A 21,054-nucleotide genomic window follows, 5' to 3' on the forward strand; every position below is an offset into this window, starting at 1 on the left:
TGTGCCATTGTGAACTTTTCATTAAATGACAAATGTTATTGTTTTGATGGACTGATTTGAGTTTGTGATGTGTATTTGCTGTTTTCAGTGTCTGAGTGCATTTCGCATAGGATTTGTGTCATTTTGACTAAATGTGTTTCAGTTTGGGGCGCAGTATTTGTTTTGAAAAAGTTCATTCTGTTTGGAGAAATGTGCTCAAGCAATCGAGAAAAACTGTAAGCAAGTTCAAACTTGTAGTAATATGCGATAATGCCATGCCCATTGAAATAGGTAATGTGTGTAACGAAGTGAAGCAAAAAATAACAAGTCTAGATGATTGAATTGGCTTTTTATTAATATTACCTAATTATTAATACGTATTTTATTAATGCTGAGATACATAAAACAAGCGTTTGGGACAGTCATACAGTCATAATTTGCAGAGTCTGTTTGGATACACAGCCATCATCATGCAGGTGCAGATTTAAGTATCAGGGATTCAAATCAATGCACAACATTACCTGAACACAAACTACAAGCTTATTATGAACTGACACACCTCAGACAAAACCTGGCAACACTTGCTTCACTGCATCAGAATAGAGGATTGCACAGCCCTGTAGAAGAAAACATGCAGATTAAACTTAAATGCACAGTGAGAAAAAGATGGAGCATTGCTCAAGTGTCAGTATGATTGGAAACAATTCAGACCTGGTAGGTTTCACAAAGAGAGCAATGGTTGTCCTTGAACTGTTTATTTTTGTAGTTGAATTATTTGTTTTTATTTTATTTTCCATTATTATTTTTTTCCAGTACCACCCAAACTCCTATTTCCAGATCAGGACTATGTAATTATATTGTATTTCAGCTGAGCACACACTGGCTCTCCCAGTTTCTGTGTGTGCGTGGCATGTGTATATGTGTATGAGTGTGTGTGTGTGTGTGTTTATGTGTGTGCATGCGCACGTGCCTGTGAGTGTGAGTGCGTGAGTGTATGTGTGTGTATGTGTGTGTGTGGGTGTGTATGTGTGTGTCCTGTAGATGGTAAGAACTCAGTGAAGAAGGGAAGTGAGAGCAGCATATATTTCAGTGAAGTTGAAGTCCTCTGGCGTTCGCAGGGCTGTGGCAGTGTAAATTAACTGGATGAATTTCTTCCTCTGTTTTTATTTGCACAGAAGAATACAACCGTCTCCAGGCAACAGCCTCACAGTCTTTATAGATGCTGGACTTTCAAATGTCAAACACCATGGAAAGCATGCTTAAGTGCACGCACACACACACAAACACGCACACATATGAGCACGAGCACACGCACACACACACGCACGCATGCTTGCACGCATGCACACTCTAGCCCCTATCTGAATCACACAAGGACAGTTTAGTTTATCCAGGTGCTTTCCACTCTTTCATCTCTGGATCTCTGTACCCACCCCGCTGTACATCGAGGTGTTCAGGAGGACACAACCAAACCAAACCAAGACAGCTGCTAGGGCGGGGGGGCCGTGGAGTTGGCCACCCTGGTCATGCTCTGGCTGGTGGTGTCCAGCTCGTTCTCGGTGGGGCTTTGCTCCTCCAGCTGCACGCCTATCTTCCTCATGGAGCTGCGGAAGGCCTTGGTGAACTTCCTGGAGCCATAGCAGTAGATCAGAGGGTCCAGGCAGCAGTTGGCCCCGGCCAGGATCCATGAGACATAGTAGGCCGTCTCCACGCTCTGCAGCAGGGAGCAGCGGTCTCTGAACACCTTCTGGAACACCACGCCCAGGGTCCTGGACACCTCCAGTGGGATAAAGCACAGTGTGAAGATGACCACACATATCGTGATCATGCGCAGGGACTTGGCCTTGACAGAGCGGCCCTTGGGGGTGCTGCTGTTGACCTTGGAGACGGAGCATGCCAGCAGGCTGTAGCAGGCTAGTGATACTCCGAAGGGCAGCAGGAAGCACGGCACCAGCAGCACGAAGCCTATGATGTAAGATTCCATCAGCTCCATCTGGAAGACGCTCAGGCACAGCGTGTGGTTTTGGCCGTGCTCTCTGCTCTCCGCCTGGCTGGTTTTGAACATGAGGAAGAACATCAGCCCCTTGAGCAGCAGCAGCAGCCACACCCCACAGCACAGCTTGCACACAAAGGCCCGGTTCTTCAGGCGTGAGCGCTGGTTATACAGCACCACAGTCACGTAGCGCTGCATGCTGATCAGGGTGAGGAAGAAGATGCTGCCATCCAGGTGTGTGCTGAGGAGGAACACCTTCATCTGGCACAGGAACTGCCCAAAAGGCCAGTGGCTGCCCAGAGACAGGTAGAACACCATGAAGGGGGCACTGGGGGTCATGAGAGCATCGCTCAGAGCCAGGTGGAACTGCAGGATTATGCCCGGGGTCCAGTGGTGCACCCGGAACCAGAACAACCACAAGCTAAAGCAGTTCAGCAGCAACCCACCCAGGAACACCAGGCAGAGGAACACACTGAGGACCGGGGACTGCGGCTCCACCATGCAGGGCTCTGCAGCACTGTCGTTCCTGACACTGCTGTTCATCACTCTGCAGAGGGAGGGAGTGTGTGAGAGAGGCCCAAGAGAACAAGGGAGACGTTCTGTGCATCTGGGGAGAGAGAGAGGAAAAATATTTTATATATATGTATGTGTGTATATATATATATATATATTTATATATCAGCCATATATGACCACCTGCCTAATATTGTGTAGGTCCCCCTTTTGCCGCCAAAACAGCCCTGAACCGTCGAGGCATGGACTCCACTAGACCTCTGAAGGTGTGCTGTGGTATCTGGTACCAAGACGTTAGCAGCAGATCCTGTAAGTTGCGAGGTGGGGCCTCCATGGATCGGACTTGTTTGTCCAGCACATCCCACAGATGCTCGATTGGATTGAGATCTGGGGAATTTGGAGGCCAAGTCAACACCTTGAAGTCGTGATTCATCAGACCAGGTCACCTTCTTCCATTGCTCCATGGTCCAGTTCTGATACTCACATGCCAATTGTAGGTACTTTTGGCAGTGGAAAGGGGTCAGCATGGGCACCCTGACTGGTCTGCGGCTACGCAGCCCCATACGCAACAAACTGCGATGCACTGTGTGTTCTGTCACCTTTCTATCAGAACCAGCATTCACTTTTTCAGCAATTTGAGCTACAGTAGCTCGTCTGTTGGATCGGACCACACGGGCCAGCCTTCGCTCCCCACGTGCACCTTGGCCGCCCATGACCCTGTCGCCAGTTCACCGCTTTTCCTTCCTTGGACCACTTTTGACAGGTACTGACCACTGCAGACCGGGAACACCCCACAAGAGCTGCAGTTTTGGAGATGCTCTGACCCAGTCGTCTAGCCATCACAATTTGGCCCTTGTCAAAGTCGCTCAGATCCTTACGCTGCCCATTTTTCCTGCTTCAAACACATCAACTTTAAGGACAAAATGTTCACTTGCTGCCTAATATATCCCACCCACTGACAGGTGCCATGATAACGAGATTATCAGTGTTATTCACTTCACCTGTCAGTGGTCATAATGTTATGGCTGATCGGTGTATATATATATATTTACAGTGTGGGAAAAAAGTATTTGATCCCCTGCTGATTTTGTACGTTTGCACACTGACAAAGAAATGATCAGTCTATAATTTTAATGGTAGGTGTATTTTAACAGTGAGAGACAGAATAACAACAATTTTTTTTTTAAAAAAGCATTTCAAAAAAGTTATAAATTGATTTGCATGTTATTGAGGGAAATAAGTATTTGACCCCTTCGACTTAGTACTTGGTGGCAAAACCCTTGTTGGCAATCACAGAGGTCAGATGTTTCTTGTAGTTGGCCACTTGGTTTGCACACATCTCAGGAGGGATTTTGTCCCACTCCTCTTTGCAGATCCTCTCCAAGTCATTAAGGTTTCGAGGCTGACGTTTGGCAACTCGAACCTTCAGCTCCCTCCACAGATTTTCTATGGGATTAAGGTCTGGAGACTGGCTAGGCCACTCCAGGACCTTAATGTGCTTCATCTTGAGCCACTCCTTTGTTGCCTTGGCTGTGTGTTTTTGGTCATTGTCATGCTGGAATACCATCCACGACCCATTTTCAATGCCCTGGCTGAGGGGGAAGGTGGTTCTCACCCAAGATTTGACGGTACATGGCCCCGTCCATCGTCACTTTGATGCGGTGCAGTTGTCCTGTCCCCTTAGCAGAAAAACACCGCCAAAGCATAATGTTTCCACCTCCATGTTTGACGGTGGGGATGGTGTTCTTGGGGTCATTCCTCCTCCTCCAAATACAGCGAGTTGAGTTGATGCCAAAGAGCTTGATTTTGGTCTCATCTGACCACAACACTTTCACCCAGTTCTCCTCTGAATCATTCAGATGTTCATTGGCAAACTTCAGATGGGCCTGTACATGTGCTTTCTTGAGCAGGGGAACCTTGCGGGCGCTGCAGGATTTCAGTCCTTCACGGCGTAGTGTGTTACCAATTGTTTTCTTGGTGACTATGGTCCCAGCCGCCTTGAGATCATTAGCAAGATCCTCCCGTGTAGTTCTGGGCTGATTCCTCACCGTTCTCATGATCATTGAAACTCCACAAGGTGAGATCTTGCATGGAGCCCCAGACCGAGGGAGACTGACAGATATTTTGTGTTTCTTCCATTTGCGAATAATCGCACCAACTGTTGTCACCTTCTCACCAAGCTGCTTGGCGATGGTCTTGTAGCCCATTCCAGCCTTGTGTAGGTCTACAATCTTGTCCCTGACATCCTTGGGCAGCTCTTTGGTCTTGGCCATGGTGGAAAGTTTGGAATCTGATTGATTGATTGCTTCTGTGGACAGGTGTCTTTTATACAGGTAACGAGCTGAGATTAGGAGCACTCCCTTTAAGAGAGTGCTCCTAATCTCAGCTCGTTACCTGTATAAAAGACACCTGGGAGCCAGAAATCTTGCTGATTGATAGGGGATCAAATACTTATTTCCCTCATTAACATGCAAATCAATTTATTACTTTTTTGAAATGCGTTTTTCAGGATTTGTTTGTTGTTATTCTGTCTCTCACTGTTAAAATACACCTACCATTAAAATTATAGACTGATCATTTCTTTGTCAGTGGGCAAACGTACAAAATCAGCAGGGGATCAAATACTTTTTTCCCTCACTGTATATATATATAATTTCTTTATCCAAGGGAGACCAGGCCAAGGAGGAAGCAAAACATGACATCTCCCTCACAGACACACACGCTGTACTATAAAAACGATTTTATTTGGAACTATGTTAACTATGTTAATCTTTATTTGTATCTCTCCAAACCCAACCCTTGCTCTGTGACTGAACTAGGAAAGGGAGGTTGGTCGGCGTCCCGAGGGTGAATGCTGCTCCCGCCATCGAGGCATTTAGAGGCCTTTGAGTCTGCAGGATATCAGGCAGGCATGGCACTAGCACACTTCTTCTCCATCTCCCCCGACACAGCTACTATTTGTAACAAAAATGATTAGGTCTCCAATGCAAATAATGCAGCAAATATATATCTGTGTGACCTGTCAGGGGCGAGGTCACTGCATCCTGAGAAGATCAGATCAAGATCAGATCAGGCGGAAATAAGTGTGAGATTATAGATGTAAAAGAATTGAAAGAGAGATTAACACTTACAAGTTCGAGAGAAACAAGAAAGGGCACGGTGGTGAGCTTTTCTTAGCGTCTTGTGGTTGTAAAACATTTTAGAGCAGCTGTCACTTAAAATAGCGTTTCCCTCTGTAGCACTCTGTAGCTCACAGAACAGAGTTCGTTCCTCTATTGAGCAGCAGGAGACAGCGGCAGGATTACCAATCACAGTCAAAAGCAGAAAGCTGTTGATGCAGATATCATACGACAAACATGACAATTGAACAAATAACTAAAAACAATGCATGATGAATAAGCAGTACACTGTGAGTACACTTATAATGTATGGACTAATGTATAAAGTGTACTGTTTCATAAGGAAATTGGTTCAAAAAAATATATGATATAAGATGTGTGTATACATTTTCTTTAAAAGTGCAGTTATGTACTGTGGATTGACTGTTCTCTTCTATATGTAGAGACCTGTTTAATGCTTTAAAAGATGTGTGAAGAACAATTACCACAAAATGCCCTTTCACTGCTACAATTCAGGACAGGAATTCCCCATCACACCAGCCCTCCCTCGCCCACTTCTCCTCGTTTCTTTGTTCTGATCAGCAACACCTTTAATTCTCCTGGTTAATCACTCACGAATGTCATACCAGACTACAGAAATGCTAACTGAAAAAATAATGGTTGATGGATTGTGACGTTTCGATTGACACAGGTAGCAGGTTGCCACTCGGACTGTCCTGTTCCACTGCACTCCAGCAGGAATTAGATTTGAGATTAATATATATATATATGCATGGACAAAGATTTCCAGCACACTTAATCTGGTGGTAATTTATTGTCAGTTTCATTGCATAAATACAGAAGTGTTTGATATTGAATTTATATATATATATATATCGAGAGAGAGAGAGAGAGAGAAAGATAGAGAGAGAGAGAGAGAGAAGAGGCTGTCCTTTTGTCCATTGAAAGCTTGTAGATAACAGGGATGATCATGAATAAATACTTATGACCTAACATTTGACCTCCTTCCCAATTCAAGCATTGATAAATAAAGAAAGGGACAGGCGGAAATTCTACTTTCTGCAGACAAGTAGAGGGGGGGAGACCAAGAAAAAAAAACTTGAATGAAGAGCATTCATGATTTAAAGAAAATCATAAGGGTTTTCATTATTTAGGGAAAAAAAAAGTTTACAAAGAAAAATGTTAGTTAACAATAATATTTGAGACAAAGTGAGACTGTGCTTAAAAAAACCCAACATATACATCTAAAATAAACATATGTTACAAACTAGGAAAAGTGGTCACATATAATAGACATAGTCTTTCGCGGCGTGTGCAGAGCAGCAGTACTCACCGGCGCATGTGGCGTGCTGTGCTGTGCCTCAGCTGGGGAAGTGAAGGGGCTCTTGTGCTCGGAGGGAGGGAGGCGCGGCGCGGCGAAAAGCCACGCTTACATCACAGAAAGGGGAAGAGATGGTTTTCAAATGAGGCAGGACTCTGTGGGTTCTCTATTCTTGTCAAAACAAAATGACAAAATTCCTGATCTTGTCTGATTGTTTTTTAAGAGGTACCTGTTGTCTGGATTCAGAACAGGACATAGAAGAACAGCACACTGTGGTCTCTGTAGCAGGGAGTTTATTATAAATATGCAGATGCCTGTGCACAGTCTATATACCATGACAGCAAGAATATGCTCAATAGATACATAAAAACAACCACCTAAAATACATATGATACATAAATAAATACACACACACGTACACATAAGATAGACTCAATACATGAATTAATAAATACATACACACACATATATAAAATAAACAAATTCATAATACCTGCCTCTGCCTGGCAGTTCATTCGCAACAGGAATTCTGCAGCAATTTCTCATTCTATCCAGATATGGACGTTAAAATGGATTGCAACACAATCATCTGTAGTCCATAGCCATTACAAACACACCAACCAACCCCATGATTGTCATATTGGGTGTCATTCCCCACTGTCTCCTGTAGGCAGCGCTGCTTGGGTGTGTTCAGAGGATACCAGACAGCATTAACAACTCTGAGACGGGCTGCAATAGAAGTCCTTAAAAATGTATACAAACATACATAAATAAATAAAATACAAATAAATCAATATACATCAATAAATCCATATACATACATTAATTCATACATTTAAAAATAAGTAAATAAATGAATATATAAATCAGTATACAGACATGTATTCATTCATCCACGCAGAAGCACAATTTTTAAATGCAGGATGACCCATCCAGACTCTGATCTCTACTGGACACTTTAGGGAAATGGGTCATTTTTTTTGTTCTTGCCTCACGTTTTATATGAACGTTCAGAGGGAATGATGTTACAGTAACAGGCTCAGGAAAACAAGCGCTGTCCGGCCGGTCACACTAGCACACAGTGTCCCTGCTGCTCTCTCAGTCTGAGCCCAGGCCAGGGCCTTCGAACCCAGGGCCGGACGAGCACACAGTCTTGCCTCCAGGCAGCAGCAAAGCTTGACTAGTGTACTGCAGTGGCAGAGTCTCCTTCAGTCTCTCTGTCAACCCAGAGTGTATAAATAAATACATAAATAAATGGGTGAATGAATTGATGGATGAGTGAATGAACAAACTGAATTTTTTTCAAACTCTGCAGAGTCCAAGAACACAGACAGAACCGTTTGTGTGAGTGAGTGAGTGTGTGTGTGTGTGTGTGTGTGTGTGTGTGTGTGTGTGTGTGTGTTTGTGTGTGTGTGCACATAAGAGTACTGGGAACGACATCTTGGACAACAACGCACAAAGCACAAGAACCAATTCGAGGGCGTCGGTGCACTCAGACAGGAGTGGTGTGAGAGGCGGGGACCCACCACCCTGCCGTCTCCAGGAACAGGACCGGCCTGCAGGGGTCCACAGGGGTCCACACTTCCAGCTCTTTCTTTGTACATTCCAATTCCTTGAACAGATTTCTCCTGCACATCTCTCTCTCTATCTGTCTCTCAGGCCTTCCTAACAATCCTCCCACTCTTCCTCCAGTCCCTCGCTCTCTCCATCCTCACAGGCTGGCTGCTGACCCTGGGGACCCCACGAGAGACTGCCCTCACGCTGCTAGTGAGAGAGAGAGTAAATAATTAGAGGAAGGTGTGTGTGAGAGAGAATAGGAGGAAGAGAAGACGAAGAGAAGAATGAGGGAGACAAGACAGAAGAGAGAAGAGGGGCAAGGGAAACATTTAAATGGCAAATACAAGTCAGACTTTAGGTATACATTTTTGGAAACATTGGTGAAAATAATCTACACTACCTGCTGCCTCCCACTTGCTTGTGTTCCCTATTGTAAAAAGTAATGCCGTTAGCATTACAATGTGTGATTATTAATTAAAGACTATGGCGATTATGTGAACTCCCATGAGAACCCTTTAGCAAATAAATATGAATACAATACCGCCATCACCTCTATAGTCTGGTGTAAGGTTTAATCTTCTGCGGTTAAAAAAAGGGAACAACGAAAGAAAAATGAAGAACTATATCAAATGGATCAATAAAACACGAATTTCCGCTTTTACTTATATCAGATATCGATGCATTGTATGCTCTGCTGTAAATGATTAAGGAAAAAACAAAAGCACAACAGGGATTATAACCAGGCAGGAATCTGCGCTGTAATAAACGGTGCTCCTATTGTTTTGACCTCCTGTGGATACAAAACAAATTGAGAGGAGCCACAGCTTAACACGCACAGCAGTCTTAAATACACACAAACAACAATAATATATATAATATAAAATCCCTTTCACTTGCATATTAACCGGCAGGAGGTACGCTTTTGTGGTGTTACTCACTGCTTTAATGATTTACTATTCATGATGGATTGAACGGCTGACATGCCAAGTCCTCTGTAATCCGACACGCTGTGGATGGGACCAGTGGGGCCCCCACGGTCAACTCACCCGGAGGTCCACACCGGCCCGGGCTGTTTGCGGGGCCTGGCCGCCTGCCTCCGGTACTGCACCCAGCCGACCACCAGCTCATGGGCTATCATCACGTAGAGCAAGAAGATGAGCACGGCCGGGTCCATACTGTGCGCCAGAACAGCGGGAGAGAGAGGGTGGGGAGATGGAGACAGCGAGGGAGGGAGGGAGGGAGAGAGAGATGGAGAGAGACAGGGAGAGAGGGAATATTGATTTAAACGCGTGGGACGACCGATTTTCTACTGAGGGTTTTGTCTCAAAATGAACCTGGATGAATAGTATTTTTTGTTATGTTTTGTGAAAATAAAAAATACTTCTCGCCACGCCGCCAATCGTGCCTCCACCCGCTCTCCGTGTGATGTGCCGTGTGTGTGCTGCTCCTCCGGGGGCAGGGGCGATGCTGGGCGATGCTGGGCGATGCTGGGCGATGCTGGGCTCCCGGGGGATGTGGGAAGCGCCGTGCCCAACCTGACGCGCCACTGCAACATCTGGCGCAGTTCAAGAACGCAGCAAAAACATCTGTCTCGCTGCTGCTCATAGGCTGTTGGACGTGCGACTGATGTTTCTGCTAACAGACTCACAGATACATTAAATAAATGGATGGATGAATATTTACATTCGGTGTGTACTGTATTGGAGTTTTTTGCTATTTCGTTGTATTCTCAATAGGATTTGTGCATTTTCGGACATTTAATCAACTTCAGGTTTTGAAATTTAAATGAGCGCATCATAGAAACACCATCCGGGTATTCTGAGCAGAACTGCCAGGTATTGTTTGTATAGTCAGTTTTCATTACACAGATCATAACAGATGTTTGTCGCATATGCAGTTTTCTTACATTTTTAATAAAGCTCATACATATTTAAATAGACCAACATGTTAACAGAGGGGCAGGCATGTGAAAGCTGTTGGTGGGGTGTGTTACCGTTTTAAAAACAACACGCATATCCTTCCGAGAGGGGGGCAGTGGTGTTGAATAGCTCTGCCCACTATTGTACCGTTCACTCCGCACAGACACAAAGACGGCCCGTCGGCCTGCGGGCACAGCAACGCGGCTCTGGCCGGCAGGTACCGCCTCGGGATGAAAGGCAACCGAGAAGAGGATGTTACCATGGAGACGCCAGACGTTGCTAGGGTGCTACATCGTCACAGTATCTTTAAATGTGTCTGCGGAACAGTGGCAACACGCCTGATTACAGGACGTGCTTTAAAACTAGACAGAAATTACTACCAGGCCTTGGAAAAGTGTTTTCTGCTGGATGTTAATTATCAGCTATTATTGGATTGAATTCTTGTTTTTCCCCAGGGAGGTTCATGGTCACAAATGGTCTGTCGGGCTCATATTTGTATATTAATGGGTTGGTGTAAAAAAATGGGGGCGTTCGTAGGGGACAATAGTGAAGTATTTGGCCCATATAGTTTGTGTTTGTGTGTATAATACATGTTAACATTTTTACCGTGCTAAATAACACCGCACTTTTTTAAAAACGTTTTCTACCATGGTTAATGGAACAATGTACTTTACCATTCATTTACCATGAGTTTATCATGATTTTGCAACGTTTGTACAAAAACAGTAGAGGATTCTATCATGTTTTAACCACTATTTTAATACGATTTTAGCACGTTTTTACCACTGTACATTATATTTTACCATTATGTTATTATTTTTTAACCATTTTACACACACACGCACAGACCAGAGCTAAAACTAGCCATTATTACATGGGCCAGGGAGGAAGCAAGAATTAAATAGGTGATTCTTTGCGTGGGAGGAAATGTGGCTCTTTATCTTGTTTTTACGAGTTTGAGGTGTTGGAAGCCCTTTCCCCATCATGTGAGATTCATGCAGAGCATCAGAGTCGCTGCAGCCCCGCTGTACTGACACTCACACTGCACTTGTGAATGTGTGGGGTAGGTGGTGTCACAGGCTGAGGTCAGCCAGCATGAGCACGATAAAGACAATCAATACGAGTTACAAGAAGTCATTTTGTATGTTAGCCACATGGCTACAGAACCAAAAGCCGGTACCTGTAGTGTGAGAGAGAAAATGCACATGTATACGTTATAATGGAACAATAACACCTTTAGCCCACTGTATTATTAACTATATCTGAAATATAATTAACACATGTTCTTACACAGCAATTTACGGCTTCTACAAGTGCTCAGTATTGTCGAAAGACATGGAATAAATGTGTGGACATCGCTTTCTAAATATCACTGTGTATTTTGATACAGGGCCTCTTTCATGACAGACTCGATGTGGGACACCATGAAGAATCAATTTCGATTAATTCAAGTGGTCAAAGCCCTGGCAGTCATTCTGTTGCCTCTCTCGAAGTGATCTTTCAATGATTTAGAGACCTGCAAATGACTTCGTAACCAGTTTGAGATACCTTCAAACGACTTCCTGTTCATTTAGAGATATCTGCAAATCATTTCAAGAGATCTTCAAATGATATCCTGTATTGTGGCCGAGGATGTGTGGCGATGACAAAGGGGGGAACAATTGCCATTGCCATGTGACCACACCACCCCTATTTTATTCCACTATCCCCCCCCTCTCCCCGCGCAGGCTTTATCAAGATCCCAATGTACACACCACAGAGTCAATATCTGGAATTACAACAAGTTTATTACGATGGTTGCCAGGCGGGGCACGAAGTCCGCCGGCCTAGAGGCCCTATTACCTACAATTAGAAATACTAAAACTGCCTTTAATAACAGGCAATTGCGCTAACAAAATCGATAAAGAAACAAGCAGAAAATGTTTAAGAGACAGGCAAAATAAAATACTAAAAATTATCAAGAAAATCTCCAATAAAACTATGCTAAAAGTAAAGCCTGTCTTGGCCCCCCAAAGTCCAAGTCCCAGAATTAAGGTGCGAATCTGCTGCAAGGAGTCTTCGTCACCAGTGTCCATTCAAGTTCATGGCAGGTGGATTCCTAGGAGGCTTGGCAGTACGGGGTCCCCCTCCTACTGTGTCAGCCCCTGGGCCAGGCTCTGCAGTGCCACCAATCCTAGGCAGTGAGAGGAAAAAAGAAAGGTCATTCAGAGGGGACGCGTCATTGAGGCCGGGTAAGTGAAACCACACATGCTACAGTGGTTATTTTCACATTCAAGTCCCTCCACTATCCTTTTCCCCAGCGTGTCTCTCCACAGGTGCACGGCTTTCCGTCTCAAGCCCAGCTGACCACCGGGGGACACTGTCTCTACCAGCCCGGTCAGAGAAGTAGGAAAAATAGGAAATCAGTCCAGGATCTATTCTCAAATTAACTTCTTTTTTCTCCTCAGGATACCACACTCATTACACAGAGGCAGCCAGGAAGGGTGCACAGCAATCAGCCAAAACTCATTCAAAACCAAGGAGAGTTTTCCCTTACGACATCAGAGTACTTATCCTGCCATGAACAATTCCCCTGTTCCCATCTGCAGCTTCCTCTGTTCCTTAAGGCTGTCTTCTAGTTTTGGTCCCCATTGTCACACACCCTCCTGCCTGGCTGGCTCCCCACAGTGCTGTCCTCCTTCCTTCTCAGTCCCAGGTCCTTCCTTCCTTCCTTCCTTAATTGGTGTCTGCAGTTGGTGAGAATGTTGCCTTTAAGTGAAAACAATTAAGTGAAAAAACAAAGCAAATCAAGTGAAAATTAACAAGTAAAATAACAAATACAAAAGTAATGACAAGTGAAAATAAAAAACCACAAACTCTGTAATAAAATAAACATAATAAATAACACCAATTAATAGGCAACACCAATCACCCCTCCCAGCACCTCTTGTAACATTTATCACTTCCTGTTTCCTCATTCAAGTTAACAGAAAGTGATCATCTTGCCTAGGATATTTGAAGATATCTCGAAATCATTAAAAGATATCTCTAAAATAATTTCGAGATATCTGCAAATCATTTAGAGATCTCTAAATGTACTTTGAAGCTGAGCTGAGCTGAGGGACGCTGAGGGACGCTGCTCGAGACTCTCGCCCCTGGTACAGTACAACAGAGACTGTGATCCCTGGAAACACCCCCCACCCACTGTCCTCTGCAGGTCCCATCCACAATGCCTGTCACAGTCTCACAGTGATCTCACTCTCTCACAGGTCCTCCAGGTAGCTCCTAAAACATTTCTAGGCTCATTTTCTCTCTTGTGAGGGACGCATTCCCTGACTGACTGATACACACAGAATGATACACTGATTGACTGGTACACACACAGACTGGCTGACTACTTGTTGGGGTCAGTACTGTGCTGTCCTTGCAGTGCAGTGACTGTGAATGCAGAGAACTGGTGGATGAAGGTGCGAGATGGACAGGCCGCCTAGATTCTTTAGTAAATTAGCTATTTTTCGCTATGTCAGTGAAGTGAGGCTATCTCTTCAACATGTCCAACAGGGTTACCACATTAAAATGGACAAGGGTCATTTCAGTGTGGAACTTTTTGAGCTAGGGGGGGTGGTGAGGAGATGTCTATACCTTTTGTAACCTTGGGTCACTGAAGTATTAGAATAGTGGTGAGTGGAGTTCAGGGCACCAGAGAGAACAAATGGCTAAACTTTGCTCTTGAAACACAGCTGGTGTCTAACATATCTGTACAATATCACCCCTATTCCTGTTTACTGTGCATGTTTCTCACACTTGTACTTGAGTCACTTATTTGCAAAAAAATTGTAAAACTAAAAAAAAAAAAGACACCCAGTTAAGAACTTCATAGAATTTATACTGAATATAATTGAGATGTTAGACAGGTTAAAAGTGCCTGACCGCTGGTTTTGTACTGGATTTTTGGCAATAACATTTCAATCATTAGGGAAACTAGTTTTGTGTTACTTGATAGAACCGTACAGCTCCCTGCAAAACCCCACCACGATGCTGAGAGCAGGACGTGCAGTTTCTAAAGCCCCTCTAGTGCCAGTGTTTTGGAATGACTGTGTAAACCGTTTTGGTGAAGTAAATTCTTAATAAAATTAAAAAATATTTTACTATGCCGTTTTTGTATTCATAACTCATCCTTATCCCGTTATGTTTATTAATTTATTTTAAAAACTCTTCTCCTGTAAAAACATTTCTGTGTCTGCCCCATTCCATTTTCTCTATTTCTAGCCCATCTGTTTTTCTGCACCTGGTTGTTTTGGGTTGAAATAACAGCAACAACGTGTACCCCTATCTCAGTAAAGACCATGCTTGATTTACACACGATCCGGTGTAACTCTTGTGTGACTGTGTGTCCATCTGCGCCAGAGCGGGAGGGGTCACAGTGCATGGCAGGGGTCGCCTGGGGGTCAGCACAGCACCAGTGTTCTGGCAGTTCTTCGAGGTCATGCTGGAAGAGGAGCCCCAGGGGAGGTGCAAGAGATGGAGGTAGCCCCAGCCCCAACAGATAGCAGAGTAGGGGGCCAGAGTCAGCAGCCACAGGGGACCTCTGGGATTCCTAAAGCAGGGCATGCATTGGCCAGAGGAGAGGAGGAGGAGGAGAGACAGGAAAACTGTTTTCCTTCCCCAGAGCTGCAGGGATCCCCTGCCATGGAGCCAAAGGAAACAGGGCTGGACGGAAAACACCAGGATTTCTCGGGATGCATTGGAGGGGAGATTCTTGGAGGTGCTGGGAGGGTGGCTGCTGGGACAGGGAGGCGAGGGGGGGTACAGAGCAGGCCTGAAGCGCCACCCCACTGCGGAAGGAGGAGGAGGACGACAACATACAGCAAGGAGCCAGGAATGCCCCTGGAGAGGTGGAGGAGGAGGCACTGACATTGGGGGCCGAGCATTACCGGAAATCTGGTCCTGAGCCGAATCTCCCGGAGCCCCCACTCAGCAGCTGGGACCCCACGCTATTCAAGGTGACCTTCACCAGGAGAGACGCTAAGGGACGGCACACAGAGACAGTGTCGCAGCACACAGGGGGGTCGAGGGACAGCAGAACAGCCCAGAGACAAACCCAGACTAACTAACCACCCTCCCACCCCATCCCGAACTCTTTCACTGAATCCCACAGAGCCAATAGCTCCTAAATCTCTTGACATCGGCTCTATGACAACACACTGCGCAATGTTCACCCTCCTGTCAATTATTAAAAATAAACATTACTTTATTTACAGATTACAGGTTTGTCATCACACACGCACATCTCCAGTTACAGACAACACTGCCCTACATACTGAGATAAAAAACTCAAACACAAATTTCAACAATGCTTTTCTTTATATAAAAAAAAATAAAAATATTATACATATTTAAATTGACCCTTAGATAAGCCTCTGGAAACCCTTGATTGGGGAATAATAATTAGTCAGACAAGATTTGAAGGTGTGTTAAGGTAGTGATCGAATGAGCCACACCCATTTGCCATTCTTAGACAGTGGTGAGATCAATCCTCTTTAACACTCTCTCTCTCTCCCCCCTTTCCGTGCTCCCTCAAAGCGGGGGGGTGGTGGGCACAGCAGGGGGCACGGTGACAGGGTGCAGGCCCAGGTCCAGAGTGGGCGGCTCGGGAGCCGTGGGGGGGCTCTTCTTCTGGGAATCAAGTTTCTCGGTCAGCTGGGTGTACAGCTCCCTCACTGGTTCACTGCTCTGTGGGGGAGAAGGAGGTTTGAGACAGAGGCATGAGGACATGGACGGCGACAGGTATTGGGGGGCGGAGAGGGACAGAAAGGAGGGGAGATAACAGATGGACGTTGAGAAGTTGAGAGAAATAGGTGTTTAATAGTTGAAGATTTCATTTGAGAAGAGGAGGTGGGGGACAAAGCTGCTGAGAGATCTGTGGGACTATATATCTTCAGCTTCAAACTCTGCCCTGGACGCAAAGGCCAGTGCTCACTGGGTGCAGGTAAGCTCACCTGTTTGGGCGGCTCCAGGGTCTTGACGAGGGATTCCAGCCGGGACGGCAGCACTTTGCGGTGGAGATGCAGCAGCAGGCGCAGGGCGTGTCTGTGGACGTTCTCCTTACTGCACACAGAGCACAGCCTTTGACACTGACCATACAGCTCAACACTCTCACGCTGACCGACAGACTCCCACACTCTCTCACTCCCCCACAGACACCCACCCACCCTCAGCATTGGTGCCGCTTATGGACTGACCTGGAGAAGGAGGTAAGGAGGAAGCGGTCGAACACGGCACTGCAGAAATCCTCTGTGCCGAACTCCTCGGACAGCAGCGTCAGGTGACCCGTCAGCAGGTGCAGGAAGATGTCCCCAAAAGACATGTCATTGTGGGACTCCACTGGACAGAGAGAGAGAGAGAGATGAATATATGCATAAAGACAATCTAAGATGGAGAGGCAGGGGAGACAGAGATACAAAGAGAGAGGTATGAATATATGCAAAGACAATCTGAGATGGGGAGAGGAATGTGTAGATGAAGACATGGAAGGATACCGACAGGACTGGTCAGTGGGTGTGGGTGGAAGCGCAGGTCTCACCCAGCGCTGGCAGCAGCCTCTGCAGAGCGTTCTTGTTCCTGAGCTTGGCGATGTGCAGTGTGTAGTACAGGCCCATCTCACACGCCACACGGTTCTCCAGGAGCAGCCTGACACACAGAGAGAGAGACAGACATCACAGAAAAGCTCTTCTCCGATTTATGCTAGCACACAAGTCAGCCCATAAAGTACTGCAATCAGAATCTCCTACTGTACTTGGACACTCACGCAGATACACAAAAGTATCCATTACACACTGACAGACTCTGACACTCACTCACACTTACAGAGAGACAGACAGAGACACAGAGACACACACAGAGTCAGAGGGGCCCTCACTTGCTGAAGGCCTCAGGTAGAGTGCTGGGGTAGGTCAGGCTGCTCTTCTCCTCGTTGGGCAGCTTCTGCTCCACAGTGAAGGTGTAGTCATCCACCACCACGGACAGCATGGCTGGCAGGAACCGTGTCACCACCTCCAGATCCTGCACGGAGAGAGAAATAAATGAACAGAGAAAAAACAATTTATTGACTAAAGAACTGAACTTACTAGCCACCTAACCAGCTCTTGTGCCCAGTGCAGGCGGTGTTCTTACCAGGCGCGGCTCCTTGAAGACCTGGCTGTCAATCATGTCCCAGGCGCCCTGCCCCAAACACAGCATCCTGAGCAGCAGCAAGAGGTCTGGACTGTCCTGCACAGAGACACACACCCAAGGGATACACCATGAGGCATAGCACACGTGCAATACACTGTTTCCCTCATCCCCTCTCCCTCCCTTCCTTCCATCCATCCATCTGCCCTCTACACCTGCCTCTCTCCCCACCCCTTCTCCATCCTCCTTGCTCCCTCCCACCAATCCCTGTCCCTGCCTTCCACTCTCACCCTGGGCAGCGCATCCTGGCCCAGCAGCTCCTGCAGGTTCCTCACAGTGCTCAGCACCAGTGTGTTACTGGCAAAGGGATCACACAGGATCATGGACAGGTCCCTGCAGGGGAGAGAGAGACAGAGACACAAGTCACCCCTGGACATGGGGAGGGAGACAGCTATCCTCAACAGGGACAAGACTCCCACTGCATGGGATATGCTCATGAAACAAAAACAAATGTGTTTATATCTTTATGTATGCTCGTTTCACTCCGCCTCTTCTCCCCTCCCATCATCCGTCTCTCCACCAGGTTCATGTCAAAAGCCCACACCCGTGTCCACACTAATTCTGAAAGTTTTTCTTGACATAAGAGCAGTGAATGAGATGCTCTGTCTCCTCCTCTCTCTCTCTCTCTCTCTCTCTCACCCCAGCACTTGCTCCTGTCCTTTCTTCACTCCATCCAGGAAGCCCTGTAGCTCTCTCGCCCTCTTGGCGTCAACAAACTTCTCCCGGATACAGGCGTCCAGACACCAGGTGAACTTCAGAGGGGGTGACACACACACAGAGTTACACACTGTTTGTCATGAACTTTACAAACGTGCACACATTCTACAGACATGAACAGGGAAGCAGATTTTCCTCTTCTACTCACAGGCTGACCTTATGGGACAGGGTCATCAGGGCAGGTCTACAGAAAGACACAGCAAGACACAGAAACATGCAGAGACATGAAGGGACCGACACAGATGCACACAGACGCAGGTTTGCGGCTCCCCGGCTGACCTTGTGGCAGGGGTCCACCGAGCAGATCTCGCTGATGTCCAGGTCGTGCAGAGACATCAGCAACTCGGCGCGCAGGGTGCAGTAGTGGACGTTGCGTGTGCGCAGGAAGAGTGTGCGCAGGAACTGCAGGACCATGTCGTACAGCTTCACGTTCTTCCCAATCATCTGTGTCAGCTTCAGCACCACCTGGTGGGCAGGAGACTTTACTTATAGCAGCTTGAGAGATAAGAGAGACTGTTGAGACACTGACACAGAGGCTGCAGAGAGAAACTCAAACCAAGACAATAACAAATTTAAAATAAATTAATTCACAGGCAGACATACATGTATACTTTGTATTTTATATTAATTGTACTTTTGTAATTCTTTAATTGAATGTTGTATGGATTTATAATACTGCACTTTTGTAATGCTTGTGTAAACTGTAAGTCAACCTGGAAAAAGCAATTATAATAACATGTACAACAAACACAGAGACACACAGAGACCCACGCACACAACCCCCCACTGACCTCCCCCTGGCGGCGAGTCTTGGGCGAGAGGCTGAAGAAGTTGTGCAGGACGGAGAGGTCGCTGCTGAACAGCGCCGCCTCCTTCTCTACGATGTACTGCTTGAGCAGGGGAGACACCTCGTCCCCAAACAGGGCCTGGTTATCCTGCCAGATCTGCCTCTTCACCTCCACCGCACACACGCTGTACAGCTCCTTGTCAGACATCACCTGCTTCAGCTTCTTCTCTGGGACCTGAGAGAGAGAGAGAGAACACAATTACTTATTTTGTAATTATGCTGATGTTGATGTAAGTGTGTGCGAGTTTGAGTGTGTGTCGGTTGGATTCGACAGATCTGTGTAATTCAAGAGCATAAAGACTTTCACTTCATATGCAGTGCGGTGGTTATCAGTTTTACATCTCAAGTATTGAATAACTTAAGCTTTAAACATACCAGTGTATATAGAGTAACCAGCCGCCAGACACGAGCATGCACAGGGGGTTATCTGCAGCCCCTTTTAACTGTTAGCCCAGGAGGTGTCCAGCACTCACCTTAGGCAGGTGTTTCATCACCTGCATGACGACTGGCTGTATCGATGGCATCTTCACCAGTGGGAAGCTTTTCTCCAGCAGCTCCTCCAGCTTACTGTACCTGAGAGAGAGGAGGGCAGGGGGAGACAGAGAGAAAACAGAAATATAATCTGAGCTCCGAACCCCTGCAGCTCTTGATACAGTCTGCTCCATGACAATGCATTTCGTTACTGTTATAATGAGACCTCAGCCTGAAGTCTTGATATTGACCATTTCAGTGCGTGCGGTGTCTCAGTTTCATCCAGCCTCATTTTGAGACCAGACTGGCCTAATTTCATCTCGTCCTGCTGTAGCGCCTCACCGATCCTCCTCCTTGCCCTCGGCGATGGTCGCCACCCTCTCCATCAGCTTGTCCCGCAGCTCGTCGAACACGGACTGGTGGAACTCCAGGCGCGGCGTGCCGTGCAGGTCCAGGAAGGGCAGCGCGGACTGCAGCGACGGCAGCAGGACCCCATTCTCCGTCTACCGGGAAAACACACCGTTATCAACACGACACAGCGGGAACTAATGACCACAATAAGCAAAACTGCGTTGTCTTTTACGCTACCAAGTGCTGTGCTTGTCAATGCATGTTTGTGCAATATTGTTTTTAATTGTACGGTTTCTCCAGGCACGGTATAGTAAATAATGTGTATTATTTAACCATACATGCATGCATTCAAGCATACACAAACATTTCAATACAGTGCCTATACCGGTGTGCATGCATGCATGTCGCCCTGAAACAAAAGTACTGATAATTAGAAATAACTCGCACTTCACGGTAATCGTTTTCCCTTATTTTACCAATACTATATCCCCCTGCATGGCCGCATCGTTTCGTGCATGTCGCTAACGTCCAGGCATCCCCTCTTGATGCGCACTGCTTATTTTATGATATTGTTACATTTCGGTGTGTACCTGAAACTGGTCTATGGCTTTCAGAGGCTCGGTGCAGTTGGTCAGGGTTTCCTTCAGGTCCTCGCCGTTCGAGATGCCCAGTTCGGGTAACCCAGCGAACATCTTGCACCACCGTCCCTCTTTCCCAACTTTGAAAGTATTAAACTCCCAAACAAAACAGAAAACAACCCTCTGTGTTTTCCCTCTCTCCCCAAATCAACTAAATAATCCCATTCAAAGAGTCAGCTCAAGTTCCGGTTCCGGTGTGCGCAGCGATAAACAGTCCCCTCCTCGCGTCCGCCCGTCTCTCTTCCCCAGCTGCACGAAGGCTTGGGAACTTCGGTTCCGCTTTAGTACCGCAGGCGACCAATGCCGGCTGTGAACTCAACACGTCACTTCAGTGTGACATTTTAAGAGCCAGTTTAAATGCTGTCCGTTGAAAGACTCTGGATGGATCTGGTATAAATCACAGTTGAAGCCACTGTCTTC

The 21,054-nt window shown here is 46.3% G+C and overlaps 2 protein-coding genes and 1 long non-coding RNA gene across 4 annotated transcripts; all 3 read right to left on the reverse strand.

Annotated features, from left to right (window-relative positions):
* Nucleotides 1-316: 316 nt before the first annotated feature.
* On the reverse strand, nt 317-7,021 carry LOC136758680 (P2Y purinoceptor 4). Of its 2 annotated transcripts, none has more exons than XM_066713253.1 (2): nt 6,938-7,021; nt 317-2,579 (listed from the first exon to the last, which is right to left on the reverse strand). In XM_066713253.1, exons 1-2 carry the CDS (start codon nt 6,943-6,945, stop codon nt 1,469-1,471), a joined length of 1,119 nt encoding a protein of 372 aa, XP_066569350.1. In that variant the 5' UTR covers nt 6,946-7,021; the 3' UTR covers nt 317-1,468. The 2 variants fall into 2 exon arrangements, with proteins under 2 accessions (XP_066569350.1, XP_066569351.1); XM_066713254.1 differs by lacking the exon at nt 6,938-7,021 and adding an exon at nt 5,617-5,843.
* A 198-nt stretch (nt 7,022-7,219) lies between these two features.
* On the reverse strand, nt 7,220-10,028 carry LOC136758247 (uncharacterized). Its single transcript, XR_010819931.1, has 3 exons — nt 9,864-10,028; nt 9,529-9,657; nt 7,220-8,689 (listed from the first exon to the last, which is right to left on the reverse strand). It is a non-coding gene; the product is annotated as an uncharacterized LOC136758247 (long non-coding RNA).
* Nucleotides 10,029-15,606: 5,578 nt separating this feature from the next.
* nelfb (negative elongation factor complex member B) lies at nt 15,607-20,866 on the reverse strand. Its single transcript, XM_066713255.1, has 13 exons — nt 20,587-20,866; nt 19,988-20,148; nt 19,648-19,747; nt 19,119-19,349; nt 18,607-18,792; nt 18,250-18,362; nt 17,841-17,943; nt 17,554-17,649; nt 17,300-17,442; nt 16,964-17,070; nt 16,623-16,764; nt 16,380-16,488; nt 15,607-16,113 (listed from the first exon to the last, which is right to left on the reverse strand). The coding sequence occupies exons 1-13, from the start codon at nt 20,686-20,688 to the stop codon at nt 15,958-15,960; spliced, it is 1,749 nt and encodes a 582-aa protein (XP_066569352.1). The 5' UTR covers nt 20,689-20,866; the 3' UTR covers nt 15,607-15,957.
* Nucleotides 20,867-21,054: the final 188 nt, after the last annotated feature.

The sequence above is a fragment of the Amia ocellicauda genome, chromosome 9, assembly GCF_036373705.1.
Source record: "Amia ocellicauda isolate fAmiCal2 chromosome 9, fAmiCal2.hap1, whole genome shotgun sequence".
In the NCBI taxonomy this organism is placed as follows: Eukaryota; Metazoa; Chordata; class Actinopteri; order Amiiformes; family Amiidae; genus Amia; species Amia ocellicauda.